The sequence below is a fragment of the Parasteatoda tepidariorum genome, chromosome 1, assembly GCF_043381705.1.
Source record: "Parasteatoda tepidariorum isolate YZ-2023 chromosome 1, CAS_Ptep_4.0, whole genome shotgun sequence".
In the NCBI taxonomy this organism is placed as follows: domain Eukaryota; kingdom Metazoa; phylum Arthropoda; class Arachnida; order Araneae; family Theridiidae; genus Parasteatoda; species Parasteatoda tepidariorum.
Window position 1 is genome coordinate 38,602,175 of NC_092204.1, and position 17,184 is coordinate 38,619,358.

The window sequence follows — 17,184 nt, forward strand, 5'->3', positions numbered from 1 at the left end:
TCTTCAATTTTCTGAATTCCATTATTATTTTATCGTCTGTTATACACACTTTCTTTAGGTGGAAATGTATTGCCAAACAATTGAAATATCGTCAACTTAGCTATACAATCAAAATTTTCTCTATTATACCTTGTGAAACTAGATAAGATCCGTGCTAGAAAAAAAGTGGTTCGAAATTTCAGAACGCTTTAATGCGAAGAAGTTGCGTATTGTAATAAGAATAAAATTGGCATAAAAAATTATGAAATCTATAAATATCTTCTGTTTGCACGTAATAAGATTTAAAAACTTAAAAAATTGCTCCTTTTTTTAAAAAAAAATAAATAAAGTTGGCCAAGACTTATGAAATAAACATGCTTCAGTTTTTTATGCTTGTATAATAATTTGAATATCCGAAATAAATTAAATTTTGATCAATGATTTAATTTTTTCATTCATGCAACATTTTAGAAAAAACTGATTTTTCTTGATTTTCAAAGTACAATACCACATCTCTATTAGTATATCTCTTTACTCATTATGTTAGAACTCACCATGTGTAGATGGTTGCATTTCAAGTTCCACCTTTACCTTACCCAATTAACTATCCAATTTTGTATGTGTTTTTTTAATTATATTTACAAATATTTTTAATGAAGTAATATTATTTAGCTTATTGAGTTATTAAGATTTCTTTCTTATGCTTACTATTTATATAAAATCTGATTTTTCGAAGAAAAGAGGTTGAACTGATCTAGATCATAGTATTGCTCATATATATCTATTTCTACCTTCATGTTCGAATATTTTATTCTAGCTGCTGTAACAAGTTTTATATAGCTTTCTAAAGCCTGAGAATGACAAGGAAAGTGGTATTTTTCTGATGTGCATGGTGCCAGAATTGATCAGTGATTTAATATTATCTTCACTTTATCGCAGCATTGGGAAAAGATATGCCACAAAAGAATTCTAATTAAGGAGAAATACTTTCAAATAATCCAAATCTTTTGAAGTTTATCTTCCGTAGTACGAAATTTGGTCTTTGCTAGAACAATTTCCTGTCAGAACAATTTCCTGTCAACTAACAATATATGTTGTACATTTTAAATTCAATTACTTCGGACATAGAGTAGAAGGCTCGGAGAATCACTTTTTAGTTCTTTTGCCCCATTTCAAACCGCTAACTTTTGTCAATCCTGTCCTTAGGTTGTATATAGGAGGAATCTCAAAAGTAAGACAAACTGTTCCAAAAAAGAAATCTGTTAGAAATTTTGTGCTACCGAATTTTAAAATCATGAACTGGTATTCTACAGTATATCCTTTCATCCTTCCCCAATGCTGCACAATTTAAGTGAGATATTCTTGTATTTAAATCACACATTTTGCTGACGCATCAAGCAATGAAGAAATACCAAAATTTCTCCATCACTCCCAGACTGTAGAAAACTGTGTCAAACTTGTGGCAAAGCTGCAAACAAAATATGCAAACATGAAGCTAGATAGATCTATCCAAGCAACACTAGAGTTTAGATCAGTTATGCCTCATTTCTCAAAAAATTCTGACTTTAGATATATAGTAGATGAAAAAAAAGAACCTTAACAATGCAGTAAGCCAAAGAATCCTACTACATTGAAAATCTTTGAATATTGTAAATATACTGCAAAAAAAAAAAAATTGTTGGTTGGGTAGAGTTTAGGTAGAGCTAGATTTATAACCATTAAGGTGTAGATTGTTTTGATCTAGAGTAAAGAGTGAAGAGGTAAACAGTGAAAATTATGAAGAACTGATAAACTTCTAGGTTTTTTTTCTAAAATGTTAAAAAATTCAGTTATTGATCAGAATTTAATTTTATTTAGGATATTCAAACCATCATACAAGCATAAAAAAATCAAAGCGTGTTTATTTCAATTAAATTTGTCAACTAAAAAATTTTAAAAATTGGGATTGTTTTCAAGTTTTTATAAATTTTAAGTGCATAAGGGGGAAGATATAAATAGATTTTAAAAAATTTTGCTCTGTTTTAATTCTCAATACAATAGGCAACTTTTTAACACTATAGTGTTCTAAAATTAAAAATTCATTTTTATCAACCTACTCTAGTGGGAAACTTCCTTGATTGCTAAGTTTAGTTCATGAAAACAAGGGTCACTTTCCCCCTAAAATTCCTTAAAATGGCTCTTTTTAAAAGTAAGTAAATTGTTAAATTAATGATAATAATTAATATATAATATTGTATATAATAATCTGTCAATTTAAATGTCAATAAATAGAAATAAATTAAAAAATATATGAATGTATCAAGTGAAATTATTTTCTTTCGCGTAATAAAAATATATGTAACAATATTTGTCCAAGATTTTTTATGTCATTCTGCATTTGCTTTTGGTGCACTTTTTACAAAAATTTCTTTAAGTAACACATTAAAACATTTTTTATTCAATAAAAGCTATATATTCTACAAGCTAAACATGTTGTTTTCTCCTCATTTTTCTTAATTTATTAAAAATTAATGTTGTACCAAGACATTAAAATTGTTTTTAAAAAGAGTCTTGCTAAATTGTTAAAATAAATGTAATGTAATTATTTATGCAGGAAACTTTGTAATTATTTTGTTTTTAAGTATTATATTAAAAACATTGTATTTGAAATAAAATACTTAAAAATATTGGCATTTTTCGTAAGGGTTAAGTACCCATCTTACACTTTGTGGGAAAGTGTAAGATAATTATTTTCAAAGAGTGTTAAGGTGGTAAAACTCACTTCTTGAAGGCGGTAAAACTCACATGAAGAAGTTTGACCAACAAGAATTAAACGGATCATTAAAATGTCTAAAAAAAATAATTATAAAGGAAAACAAAAAAAATTTATTGATGTGATGTTTATTATTATTGTATATTTGGTAACATAAAGAATTCACTTTTTTTCTAAGTGTGTTAATGGCTAGGTACCAATAAAACAGAAACTTTCCTGGATAAGAAGTATATCTTATGTGATTTCTCCTTGATTTTACTTGCAAATTGTTGGTCGACAAAAACAACACATGATTCTGCTTGATACCATGCTGCAATCTGGTGCTGATCAGTTAAACTATTGGTTTAAATATAAAATTTATAATGCTGATCACACACCTCTTACATTTACCCATATATAACAATATCTTACACTTCATTTTTAAAAAGTAAATAAAATAAAAAGTTTGAAACAGTTTTTTTTCCCAACATTTTCAGCAACTAACTTAATTTAGAGTTGTTAAGCTAATATCACACTTGCTATAATTATTGTTGTTGTAAATTAAGTGTATTTTATATATACTCATTTTTTAGGTCTGGCAACACTGTGATTGTGTTGGTGTTGATGGAAAAGTTGAAAAGTATTTATGTGAGCAATGCAGTGGAATTGAATTATCAAAGGTATGTCACAAATTTGTAACCAATTTTTTTCAAGAATTTTATTTTTTCTGATTTATTTACTAAATATTTAAAAAAACATTTTAATATAATTAACATGTATTTTTATCTGCAAATACAAAGTGAAGTAATTTAGCTGTAATTGATATATCACCAATAAAAAAAATAAAAAAAATTTCTCCCCTTCTTCTTTTTTTTGAACATAAAAACTTTCTTATTCTAAAACTTTCTACATATAAAGGAAGTTTCAGATGAGTGACCAATCTAAAGTGTAGTGAATTTTTATGATAAATTTATTTTAATTGTAATTTAATTCAATACAATATACCTACAAGTTCTCAACTGGTGTAATAACATGACTACAAGCTAAAGTAAAATTAATTTTACCAAAAAAGGAAAATAAATTAGAATTTGTTTTCATAAAGATTTTGTTGCAGTTTTGTTTTGATCTAAGCATATTTGAAAAAGAACTGCAGAGTCCAGTGCAAACAAAGATGTCTCTCTCTAAGTTAGTAGGTAGATTTTAAAAATGATCTGTAAGATATTACTTTGAGAAGAATTTTTTTTTTAATATATTTATATTAAATTAAAACATTTAGATTTTTTTTAGATCAAAAAAAGGTTAAAATATTGAGCACCAAACACAAATCTTTAGATGTTATTGTGAGCTGGCATCCAAGGTTTTTTAACCTCTTGGTATATAAAGTATTTACAAAATTTATATTCTAATTTATCATTTCTTTGCACTACACTCTTCAAGTATCAATTCTGATATTTAAACTATGTAATTCTGATTCTGTCACAAATTTTATGACCACTTTATCAAACCTTCTTCCTGGAAACTTTATTTAACTTGATATTATTAAAAAATTGTAGTTTAGCATCTGACACTAAGAAATCTCACGTTTTTATTATTATTTTCAATTTAAACTTAAATTCAGGGATGAGACTCTTCCGCGGATTTCCGCTTTTTTTTTCTTCAGATTTTTCCATTTTCCCCGCTAATTTCCGCTGAAATTTTTTTTTTTGCACAAGTTAAAATGTTTTATGAGGAATTNTCCTCTTTTTTACTTTTTGACTACTCTCATCCCTGAAAATTAAAGTTATTATTTTATATTAAGTGTTATAATTTTAAAAAAAATTTTCAGGAAATACTGATGATTCCTCGACCTCACTATGCAACTCCTGAGTGCCAGTATTATTTAACACTTCTGCTCAATGACCTTCAAATAAAGCAAGGTAAGCCTTAAACAAACTATATACATAGATACATTTGTAGTTTTATGTTTTGTGCTGATGTTTTTATATAATTATACAGCAGATGCTTTTTGAGGTTTTCAGTTTTATAGAGATGTAGATTGATGAAATGTAATGCTAGATGGAGGGAAATATAAGATTTAGGATTATTTACAGTTCCTAACAGGACTGTTGAATTGAAATGGTTAAATTTCAAAATATATGTTCTTTGCGTTGTCTTCTGTAATGTTGATATCTCTATATCATGTTGACACAAATTATTTTTTCAAATTATGCTTTAGATTTCTTTTTCTGTAAAGACAGCAGGGTTGCTAACTTGCAGCAGTGCTTTTTGATTACTGCAGAGCTATTTTTCCTTTTATTTATTTTTTTTGTCAAAAGGAGATATTTTTCTTAAGTAATATGAATTAATTAATGAAAAAATAAACATTTTATTTATGACAAATCATTTTATTTTTTTCACTAACAAAAATAATTTTTAAAATTTTTAATTGTATTAAACTTGACACACTTTCAAAAGTATACAAAGTGCATCTCTAATAATTGAAGGGGAGAAATATACCATATAATAAGGAGCAAACTTTTCTAGCTTTAAAAGTGCTGGGGTTGTTACAATAGAATGGATACCAAACCATTAAGACACAGTTGGATAAAGTGAAGTCAGATCAATTTTTGTGGGAAATTGAATTCCTTCTCAAGCGTGGGATAAGCTAAACCCATTACACCAACTGGTTGACCTAATAAATAAGTAATTGATTTAAATTATATGTTTATTAACTTTCTGAGCATGGGATTTTCATATGATAGTGATAATTTTTTTGAACCTAAATTCATGGAGCAAAAATCTGTCTTATGAGGTTACTGAATATTACTGCTAAACATTATATATTGCTTGCAAATATCCAATAGAGTATATATCTTTTATCATTATCTTATTATTTGAATTTATTTCATCCATTAACATTTTAACTAAAAAATTTTATTGTCAGCAATGACAATTTATTCTCCATTAATTCTGATTTAAACTCTGAGTAAATAAATCTTATTATTTTTTTCTCTTGTAAGTTTAATGGTCATGAAATGGTTTATTTTTAGGAGATTGTGTTTACTTGAAATCAGATGGAGAAAACTCTTCTCATTTATCAAATGAAAGTGTTCAAAACCAGATTCTTTCCCAAGGTGAAAGTGGTGATGTACAGGCTAGAAACAGTTTAAGGAGTAAGAAAGCCGAACAGTTTGATATCTTTCGCATTGAACGGCTTTGGAAAGATGAAAAGTTAGTATTGTTATTTGTTAGAAAATAATTATTTTATTGGCATATTTCTGTATTCTTAAAACAAAATGGCATTAATGTTTGTAGGTTTTAACTGAGAATAATGTATTAGAATTTGTTTTTGCACCATTTGTTTTACATTATTTCCCTCTTACTGACCATTTTTTTAAATTTCTTTTTTTATTTATAACCTGCTTGTTTATACTTTTCTTACTGCTTGTTTCGAGTGAATACTGTAACTGTCACCATTTTGTATTTATGCAGGGTTAAAAAACCACGTTAAACATATCTTTTAATTTTTTAAATTAAATCTAAAATCCTACAAATTAATTCATGATGTTTATCCAAAATTTTAATGCAGTGTTGATATTTTTTTGTCTGCTAGGAATAATAAGTTTGCCTTTGGTCACCATTACTTACGTCCACATGAAACGTATCATGAGCCATCAAGAAAGTTTTTTCCCAATGAAGTATGTATCTTCTTTTAAATTTCAGGCAATTACTAATTTTAAAAAAAATATAACACTTCAGAACAACTGTTTTCTAGCTATGCATCATGTTGTAGCTTTCTGTCAATGTTTACATTGTCACTAACAACAAGCAAGGTTAATAAGACTTAGAAAGCTATTTCTAAACTCATGCAGTCTTTTAGTTGTTAAACAAAGTAGCAATGCTATATTTCAGACAGCTTTATTCATGTGTATGATTGTGTGAGTTTTTAAAGCAGTATGAATAACTGAAAATTTCTTTGTTTGTGTATTTAGATAAAAAAAAAATAAAAAAAAATAGTTGGTATATATTAATAAGGCTTGGGGTGGAAACAAAAAAGACTGCCATCATCTTTTTGCTAACTAATTTGAATTCACATAGAGCAAAAAAAAGTTTTGCCGAATATAATTTAAATTAAAATAACTTCAGTTAGGTATTGAAAATAATTTTTAATTGATGAAATCCATATGGAAGTATAGAAAGACGTTTTGTGTATTATTTATGATGCTTTGATAATTTAAATTAAAATACAGTACGGAACCCGTTATCCGGAAATCAGAAAAACGGAAAACCAAAAAACCGGAACGAATTTCGATAAATTTTCCCGCCATTTTAAAAAAAAAAAAATTTTTTTTTTTCTTCCTCATAAGATTTTAGGATTTTTCGTTCTTTTTTGAAAGATGTTTACCTTACCATCATTTTGAAAATAATAATTAGTGATTTACTTCATCGGTTTTTCTTCTTTTTCAGATTATTTCCAAATATTATTTTTTTTAATTGGGTTTAACAATAAAAAAAACGGCTTTTTGTGGCGATTCAGAAAACCGGAAAAATCAGTTATCCGGAATAGCAATGGTCCCGATTGTTCCGGATAATCGGTTCCCTAGTGTAACTTCAGTTAGGTATTGAAAATAATTATTAATTGATGAAATCCATATGGAAGTATAGAAAGATGTTTTGTCTATTATTTATGATGCTTTGACAAATCATGGTTTTATTACTTTGACAAATCATGGTTTTATTACTGGTATAAAAGTCTACTTTCAGACTTCATTGCAATTTAAGACTTGCAGAGTTGGAACAATTGCTCAAATTGCTCCATAATGAAGTTTCTGTTCTAGCCTGCTACAAAATGCCGTTTTTTACCAAAATTGCTCTAAGCTGCTCCAAACTCTAATAATATTCATTGAACAAAAAGTGGAAATTTAGGCCAATTTGGTGCTAAATATGTGTGCAAAAATCACTTTTGTTGCTCTTAAACCTCCAGCAATTTTAGTTTTTCATCTAAATGTGGATTAACTTGTTTAGTTAAGTGAATTTTTCCTCTCATCGAATAGAACAGGGCAAGAAATTATTACTAAAATATCTAGTAAATTCACTTGTACAATAATTTCGCTTATATGTTATAATAAAACATGTCAAATACACAAAAAAAAATTTCAGGGAATGCAAAAATTAGTTATTACTTGCCCCTTGAGACATGTAGTTCTCCAGCACAGAAAAATATATATATTGTGCTAGCAAAATTATAGCCTAATTTTAAATACATATGAATAAAAATCTTTTTCTTCATTAATTGTAGGAGGAGAGTAGAAAAATTTTGAGTGTCATATTACAAAATAATTTTTCTTGATGCAGGTGTTAGATTAGTCCTAATTCAGGGTTCCTACGCGGTCAGGAAAACCTGCAAAAGTCAGTATATTCTAAAATTAAGCTAAAAAGTCAAAATTTTTCTTACATACTCATCAAGTTAGGAAAATAAAAAATAAGAACTATCGTTCAAAGACTGACAGGTAAAAATAAAGTTTTAAGGAAAAATTCTGTAATTCAAAATATGTAATTTCCTCATAATAACATTCCTCTTTCCCTGGTAGAACCTGTCCTGTTAGCAATTTTCCTCCTGTTTATCCAATGATAAGGAATTTTTGATAGGGTTGCTATGTTTATTGCTCTTTGTGTGAATAACTAGTTTACAGACAACAGTAGCTGAAACAACAGCAGAAAAGGAATTTTTACTGTTTTGTGATGCTGCCAAAAAAAAAGAAGAGCAAAAAAGTTTCTTAGAGTTTAATCCACAGCAAAAGAGATTAGATAATTATTTTTTTCGAAATATTTGCAGAGTAAAAAAAATTAAAAATTTGTGGGAGGTTATAAAAATTGTTCTTATCCTCTCTCATGGTAAAGCAGCAGTCGAAGGGGGGTTTCAATCAATAAAAACTTATTGGTTGAAAACCTCAATGAAGACTCTATTATTTCACAAAGGCGTGTGTATGATTATGTTTCATTTATAAATGGAATAAAAAACATTGACATTAATGAAAAAATGCTAGATGCTGTGAAAGGATCTAGAACAAGATGGAGACATGCATTAGAAGCCAAAAAAAGAAAAACAAAGAGATTAAAAAAGCTGAAATTTCTAGAAAATGAATAAAAGAAAAGAATTTGAAATTAAGAATATCTAAATTGACCAAAACTGCTGCAGCAGAACTGGATGTTCTTGATTCAGAAATTGTCAAACAACAAAATATGTTGAGAAATATTATATAACATAGGAGCCCCTGAGTTTCTCTGGAAGCTTATAGTATTACAGAAATAAATTTAAAAATACTGAAAAAAAAGTTTTTTTTTATTTTATTTTTCTCACAAGTTGCATAATTTTTCTATCTGAACTTTTATTTGTATATAATTAACTTTTCTTGACTTTTTTTCCCTTTTATATTTCAATATTATCTTTTAAAAGAAAAGTCAGTTTGAAGTGAATTGGTGATTCTTAAAAATTAATAACTTAATGTAACAAATGTTCTCGTATATTTTAAGAAAATATTTTTTGAGGATACTGATACATATCTCGCGGATTTGATTAACCCTTTATATCCTGACGACACTCATGCATTTGGTTCCACTTAACATTAAATAAAATAATATTTCCATAATCCAACAGATTTTCTTGATCTTTTTATTTAAATAGTTTTCGTATCTAACTACAAAAACACACTAAAAGTTTAATCTAATCATGATAATTAAAAATATGTTTCACAAGTTTTCTGAAAATATAATTTGGGATATAAAGTGCTATTACACAATTTCACTTTAATATATAAGTGTTTATCGTTATTCAATATATGATACTTATGACTAAGTAGCATATTATTACTAATTGAAACTGCAATGTTAAAAATTTTGTTGGAGTGGGAAACGGCAGGAATTTTATTATAAAAAGGTCAGGGAAAACCTTCAAAAGTCAGGATATTGTTTTCTCAAAATAGTGTAGGAACCCTGTAATTAAAATCCCTAATTGTCCAGAGCTCTTCTTGTTCTCAAATTTTTTGTTTTTTCTATGAATAGATAGGTGAATTTTGAATGTGCATATTGATCGGTTGATAAAGAGGAAGATAATTCATATTTCAATAGGAATCAGATGTCTGTAAAAAAAGGACCCAAAAATATGAAAATTCTGAATCATGAAACCTGTCTTTTTCAAAGTATAGTGAAGTCACTGTTGTCATAATACATAATATTGGAATTAGAAATGCCATGTGTAAGGTGTCTTAATGAGGATTTACTATAGAATTGGTGCAAATAGAGCAAGTCAAAAAATAATACCTTAGAATTTTTGCTTACGTATGTAGTAATAATATTCTTATTAAAGTATCAAAATTAGGAAAAAACAAGTGAAAGTGGCATATAAAAATAATTGTAAAATGTAAAATTACTATGGAATCAGGCGGGTCAAAAAGCGAATAAATTTTTAACAAACAGTCAGTAATCAAATGCAACGCTCGAAAGTCTTAATCACATTGTTATCGCATGTAATAAAAAATGTGATATAAACCTGCAGAAATAAATTCTTAAAAAGATTTTATCTTCACAGGAAACCCATTAAATAAATTTTTTATGTTAAATATCTATTTAAGTAATTCTTTGTTGCATTTGTGTTACATTTTTTTTATTTAATAATGCTTTTTTAGCCAAGCTCTATTAAACATGTTAATTTATGTGCTGAAAAATCTAATTTAAAAGCACTATTTATTTGCACCGAAACACATTTTTTCTCCTCTTAAAGGATTATGCTGTTGTTTCATCCCTGGACATTGATTAATGCACCGTAAATTATGGTGAAATTTTTCTATTTCTTTTAATGCTCATTTTTCTTAGCTTCTATGCCCTCAACTTTTTTTTTCTTTAAAGGTTTTCAGAGTACCACTTTACGAAAGTATTCCTTTGGATTCGATTGTTGGTCTTTGCTCTGTTCTTGATTTACCTACATACTGTAAAGGGCGACCGAAAGGATTCAAAGAAGATGATATTTACATTTGTGAATATCGTGTTGATAAAACAGCTCATCTTTTCCATAAGATATCGAAAATAAAGTAAGAACAAAACAGTTCTTTGTGTGTGTTAAATTGAATTGCAATTGATTTTAAAATTAAATGTAGCAACATTTTATGTTTCTTGTGGTTATCATAGTAGGGCTTTAAATACTAAAGTTATAAAATGAAATTTTCTTCTGAATTGATTTGTTCTTCATTGTTGCTATTTATTATAACTAATTGTTACTATTAGCTATGAAACATGTTTACTGTTGGTCTTTCCCATGAATGGCTTAATTAAAATCAAAAACAGATTCTCATTTAAGCCAGAGTAGGATTTCTGAAAAGTATTTTTTCTGTTCTTCATTTAGACTAAGCTAATATTATCAAAGCTATAATAACTGGTCTACATAATTTTTGAACAGTTTGCCATAGCCGATACTTTTTTTAATGCATTGGCATTTAATTGATTTGATTAATTGAATTACATTTAACAAGACAAAAAGAAAATTAATTTTTTTGTAATCACAAAGTATGAAAGGTTGTTGTGCTTATAGGTGGAAATTTGTCTCTAGCTATGGTTATGCAACAAGGGTATCAATAAATGTTCACTTAAATTTACCCATTTTTCTTTTTATACATATTTTAAGAACGGAAAATAGAAAACAAAAAGTTACAGGCCATATTTAGTTAATTTTTTGATGAATTTAATATTCTAGTGCAAATGGTAAAAGCAAAAAACTGAAAATATTTAATAATTTTTACACTTTATAATGAAGCCATGCAAATAGCTTCATGCATATTTTTGTGCTCACACGCACATATATATATATACAGTGCAGCCTCGAGAATCCGGACTGCTGGGGGGGGTTGGAAGGTCCGGATTTCCGAAATTTCCGGATTTTAGATGCCTTACTTGAATTGATAGAATTATCGAAGTTTCGAATTCGCCAGGCCGCGTGTGTAGACCTCCGACGTCAATTTTAACATAAATATACTCTTTAAATAATAAATAAAAGACATTAAAAATCAAGCTTTCGTCATATTTCCCCGCAATCGATCGTTTAGATAACATAATATTAGCAATTAAAACTAAAAATATATGCTTAAAACGCGAGCTGAATTTCAACTTATAACCGAAACAGATGCTTCTAGACTAGACTGTACCAGCTGATACTAATCCTTTTTTTGTTGGGGGATGAAAGAACTTGTCCCCGCCTCCTAAGCTTCAAGGTTAAGAAAGAACCAGTTTTCTTTCATCACAAGGAGGAAACACAAGGAGATGGAAGAATTCCTCCTTCTGAGGGGATTCCCCTTCAGGAGGAGGGGGGATTCCCTTTTATATTCATTGTTATCTATACAGAACTGATAAGAATGACTGGAATTCCTTATCAGCTATGAGTTTTCATTCATTCCCCACTTCTACCTCTTCATCTACTGCTTCATTGTTGCAAAAGAGTTGTGGGATTCCCCTTCAGGAGGAGGGGATTTCCCTTTATATTCTTTGTTATCCATACAGAGCTGATAAGAATGACTGGATTTTCCTTATCAGCTACCAGCTTTCATTCACACCCCACCTCTACCTCTTCATCTACTGCTTCATTGTTGGAGAAGAGTTGTGGTTTTGCATTAAAATTTTTATTCCAAGCGATTATTTTTTAATTTTTTCTGAGGAACTGGACGTATGAGTCCGGATTTTAGAGATTTCCGGATTTCAGAAGTCCGGATTTTACTTAGAAGACTGTATTACAAAGCACATTATCAGAAATGAAGTAGTTTATTTAATTCATAAGAATTACATTGATTAAATATGTAGAAAAATGAAAATCTTTCATTTTTTGTAGTATAAAACTAACTGCAAGTGATGCTTGCAATTTTGGTTGTTGAGTTGCAATTTTTAAACTCCACATTTGCAATTGGTACTTTCGAATGTTTTAAGTTTTTATGTTTGTTTAGTTGCAATGTTTTAGTTACAAATTTTGTGAGAACAAATTTATTTTTGATATATCTTAAAAAGAGAAAATGTTACGAAACAGTGCTATTCTGTCATTTAATTTTGTTTTACAACTGTATTAATTTGTTTTAGGTATCCAATCTGTACCAAAAAATATGCATTTGATTACTTTGATAAAAAGCGAAATCCTAAAAGGACATTTTTGGTAAGAAGTATTTTTCAAAATGCATATTATCTTTTAAGTCAACCTTAATTTATTTCTTGAGAAATTTATTTTAATAATTGTCTAATATATAATAACTTTATTAATATTTTTTATGTTAAATTTGTATTATTTCAATATGTTTTAAAATTGTGCTACAAGTGTTATACTGCAGAATATGGTATTGTAAGGAATTTAAAAATAAAAAGGCTGTTTTCAACTATTATTGTTAAATTGTACTGGTTGTAGTTAAGACATATATTAGATAATAAATTTAATTAGATTTTAAGGTTGCACTTTTATAAAATTTATTTAAATGCTCTGTAATTTTTCAGCCTCATGCTGTGCCTAATAACTACCAGAAAAAAGGCTCTTCTGATCGGGGATCAGTAGCCGATAAAAAGTGTTCAAAACCTGAAGCTCAAAAAGAAGAAAAAAGAAAAAGGGGATCACATAAAGAGATAGAAATGAGGCTAGAGGAAAGTCCTGAAAGCGTATGTTCATTTTTTTTTTTTTCACCTTCTCTGATGTGTTAACTTTTCTATTTTCTTGAAAGTTTGAAACTAAACTATAATCATGCTGTATGTTACAGAATTTTTATTTACATTTTATTGCTAGGTGCATTGCATGTAAATCAAACAAGTTGTGACAGCATCCAACATTATTTGACTTAAGTTTTTTTTTGCGTCTCTAATTTAATCAGTCTTTAATACTCTGTCATGGGTAATAAATTAACTTTTCTGCCATACCGAGATTACTAATCTGATTACATTGGCTCAGAAAGTTTCATTGACAAATAACAGGTTCATGTAATGCAGGAAAGCATAGTAACTAAAGTATGTATAAGACACCAAATAATCTAAAGCACTTTTTTTAGTTGAAAAAAAAAATTTTTTATGGAGAAGTTTTTTCCATTTTATTATGCAGGTAATTAATATATGTCTCTTGTATAATAAACATAAGTTTTCTATTTCACAAAAGATTATCGTTTAATTTTTTTTTTTAATAACAAGGTTTGAGGCTTTAGTGAGAATAAGATTTATTTTAATTTAAATTGTTTTAATTATTTTTGTATGTTCATTAATAAATTAGTGCTATGCTAGGATATAAAAAAAATTTAAATGATACCCCACATTTTAAAAAATTGCTAGAATGATAGTCCCCCCCCACACACAATTTTATTAAATAAAGTTGCTAATAGTTTTTTTCCCCAAAAAATTCTTGCATTTTCTTTAAAAAAAAGTTTAAACTGTATCTGTTAAATGACTTTTGAAATATAATTTTAAAAGAAGTCTGATTTTGTAACTTAAAACATTGTCTCTTATTGATCAACAAATTTTAAGCAGGCATCTTGAACCTTAAAATTACTTTTTAGTTTGTAAAAATTTAATTAGTGGGTTAAAAGCTATTTAGAGTGCTTTTAAAAAATCATATATTTTGAATTGCATATTTAAGTTTGTGGCATGCACTTTTTAAAGTAATGTAGTTTTTTTGTTTCATGCGTTTTCGCATACTTTTGGAAATCCTAATATTTTTAATACGAGTTACTGCAGCAATCAAATGGTGCATTTAAATGTGCGCTTTATTTGTACCAATTTCACTGTAAATGGAAGGAATTTTTGAAAAAAATCCTTTTAGCAGTTATTGTTACGCTATTTCATTGTGTTTTGAAAATCTTGATATTTTTAATCTAGTATTATAACTACTAGCCATTTTCAAATTACAGTTTTAATACATTTTAGGCAGGCTTTATTTGTGACAATCTCATTGCAGAATGAATGAATTTTTTTTATTAATGTTCTTTCAATTTATTGCTAATGCTTTACCACAGTGTTTTAAAATTTCAGTATTTTTTATCCAGAATTATATCAACTTCCTGTATTATATAGATTTTTGAATCATGCATTTTAATAATCACTTTTGGTGTGCTTTATTTGTGGTGAGTTCACTAGCAATCTAAGTAATTTTTGATTTTTTTTCTATGCTTTTCAACATGATTTTGAAAATCTCAGTTATTTTAAATACAATATTAAGACTTGCATGCTTCAAATACTTCATTTGTGCCGATTTCATCGTTAATTCAAGTTATTTTTCAGCTTCTTTTTAAACTGCTATTGCACATTTCCACATTTTTACTTAAAAAATAATCTCAATATTTTTAAAAGGTTTACTGTTTTTTAACTTTGTTTACTTTTTTTGTAGTTTAAAGTGCTTAAAAAACCATTTGATATTTAACATTCATAAAATATCCTATAATTCCTGAAATATAAATATCCTAAAAGTTAAAAATATATTGAACAGAATTTCAAATTCCAACTGAATGTTGAATCTTATTTTGAGCTATAATGTGTTAGTTTTATTTTAAATCATTTTAGACTTCTTTAAATATCTTTGATTATAATATTTAATTTGCTTTTATGTTGCACAGTGAATTATATATATTTTTTTTCATTCATACGCTACAGTAATTTATTTTAAAATAAACTGCGTTTTGTGATGTAATAAAAAACCATTACTTTTTCCCTATCTCACTCTCTCTCTCTCTCTCTCTGTGTGTGTATGTATGTATGTATGTNTATATATATATATATTAAAAAGTATCTGTTTGGTATGCTTCTGTGTTGAATGAATTTTAATATATAAAAGAATTTTGCCCAAAACACTGATAATTATATTAAAATTATCACAATTGTTGCCAATGTGTCTAAATACTGGGCCTTGCAGCCCTTCATTGATCAACCTACTATGCTAGTGGCCCTTCATTCAAAAAGATTATTCAACCCTAATTTAGAATTCCAAATTTTTTTTTTTTGCACTCTTTAAAAAATGTAATACTTCTTTATTTTTCAGAGAGAAAATAAACGGACTCATTTAAACAAATTGCTGCTGCAACTTCTCAATCTTATGCCTTGCAAAGAAACTGTTGATTTGTCCTACCTTCTAGAAGGTGGATTAGGCAAGAGAATAAGGAGGAAAACTAATCTCTCCCTCAGCTGAGTTTAGTGGTTCGCCTGTAGGCGAACGTTCAGATTTCTCTCCGTGTCCTAATTTGGTCAAGAACTGCTGCCCTAGTATGCTTTTGGACAACTATCAAGGATGTAAACACTCTTATAGAATATTCAAAGGGCAGCTGCATCGCGCTGATCTGACAGTTATCGTGATATGTACAGCTGTATGGTGATTATCAAACCACATAAAAAAAAAGTAAATGTTTTTAATTGTCGTACAACCACATTGTATCTATAGCTCATTGTGCAGAACCTTGTATGACAAATATTCATTTGGTGTGGATTTGACTTCATGATTGTAAAATTTCTAAACTGTATCCACAGTAACATTTCATGCCAGTAAATACTTCTAAGTATGCCAAAGATGTGTAAAGCCATTAGTACATTCATTAATATTATAATTTAGTTAAGTTATCTAAATTTAAAGAAAAACTTTGCTTTGTATTTTTAAAGAACAATTTGTTGTCTTTGTTATTTTATTTTTTAATGATTAGTTTTTATAATGTTCCATATTAATAAATAGTTTGTTAAGACCCTGTATTTAAACACTGCTTAATAAATTAATGCATTATAACAACGTTACCACTCTTCAAATAAATTTTTCTGAAAATACCTAGATGGAATCTTTGCTTTGAAATTAAGTGGGAACCCTGCTATAATTTTAAAATTGTGTTTGAAAACTGAGTTTTAGATGTAAAAATATCAAGTTTTTTTTTTTTTTTTTTTTTTTTTTTTTTTTTTTTTTTNTTTTTTTTTTTTTTTTAATAATTTCATTTTATTACATTTTCTTTCATTCCAAGCAATTTTAATAGTTTATCATTCATTAATAATTTTTATTCACTCAGTAATTTTTTATCAAATTTTATTGATAGATCTTTAAAAAAATGCATTATCTTAATTATTACTATATGAAATACTCTGTTTATTAATGCATTTTTCTTTCTTTTTTTTTTGCGTCTCATTTTTAATAAAAACTCATTTCATCTTAAATTGATGGTCCTTTAAAAAAAAACACTGTTCTATATGATAATTCTTAAGTGTTACTCTGCTTTGAATTAAAAGACTTCTTCCAATATTTTCATCATCTGATGTTATGACATTTATTTCGTTCATGTTGTCTTTTATGATCCATATCTGGAAAACTAACAGTGTTTGTGGATAGAGTGTGGTGTTAAACTTTTATTTTAAGTTTACTGACAGAGTGTTGCATTTAGAATTTTTTTATGTTCAATACATGGCGTGGGAAATTTTATATTGTACATAGTAGATTTTTAATCAGAGATTTTATTCAGAATTTTTTCTTT

At 27.5% G+C, this 17,184-nt stretch overlaps 1 protein-coding gene across 4 annotated transcripts in view; it reads left to right on the forward strand.

The window, feature by feature from the left end:
• The window catches only part of LOC107447015 (histone-lysine N-methyltransferase ash1), a 47,019-nt gene extending 30,565 nt beyond the window's left edge, over nucleotides 1–16,454 (forward strand). For all 4 annotated transcript variants that reach the window (XM_016061818.3, XM_016061819.3, XM_016061821.3 and 1 more), the window contains exons 19-26: nucleotides 3,304–3,390; nucleotides 4,536–4,626; nucleotides 5,740–5,920; nucleotides 6,303–6,387; nucleotides 10,595–10,776; nucleotides 12,803–12,875; nucleotides 13,208–13,366; nucleotides 15,723–16,454. In XM_016061818.3, coding sequence (XP_015917304.2) covers nucleotides 3,304–3,390; nucleotides 4,536–4,626; nucleotides 5,740–5,920; nucleotides 6,303–6,387; nucleotides 10,595–10,776; nucleotides 12,803–12,875; nucleotides 13,208–13,366; nucleotides 15,723–15,869 — 1,005 coding nt within the window. In that variant the 3' untranslated portion in view covers nucleotides 15,870–16,454. The remainder of the gene's footprint in view (nucleotides 1–3,303; nucleotides 3,391–4,535; nucleotides 4,627–5,739; nucleotides 5,921–6,302; nucleotides 6,388–10,594; nucleotides 10,777–12,802; nucleotides 12,876–13,207; nucleotides 13,367–15,722) is intronic.
• Nucleotides 16,455–17,184: the final 730 nt, after the last annotated feature.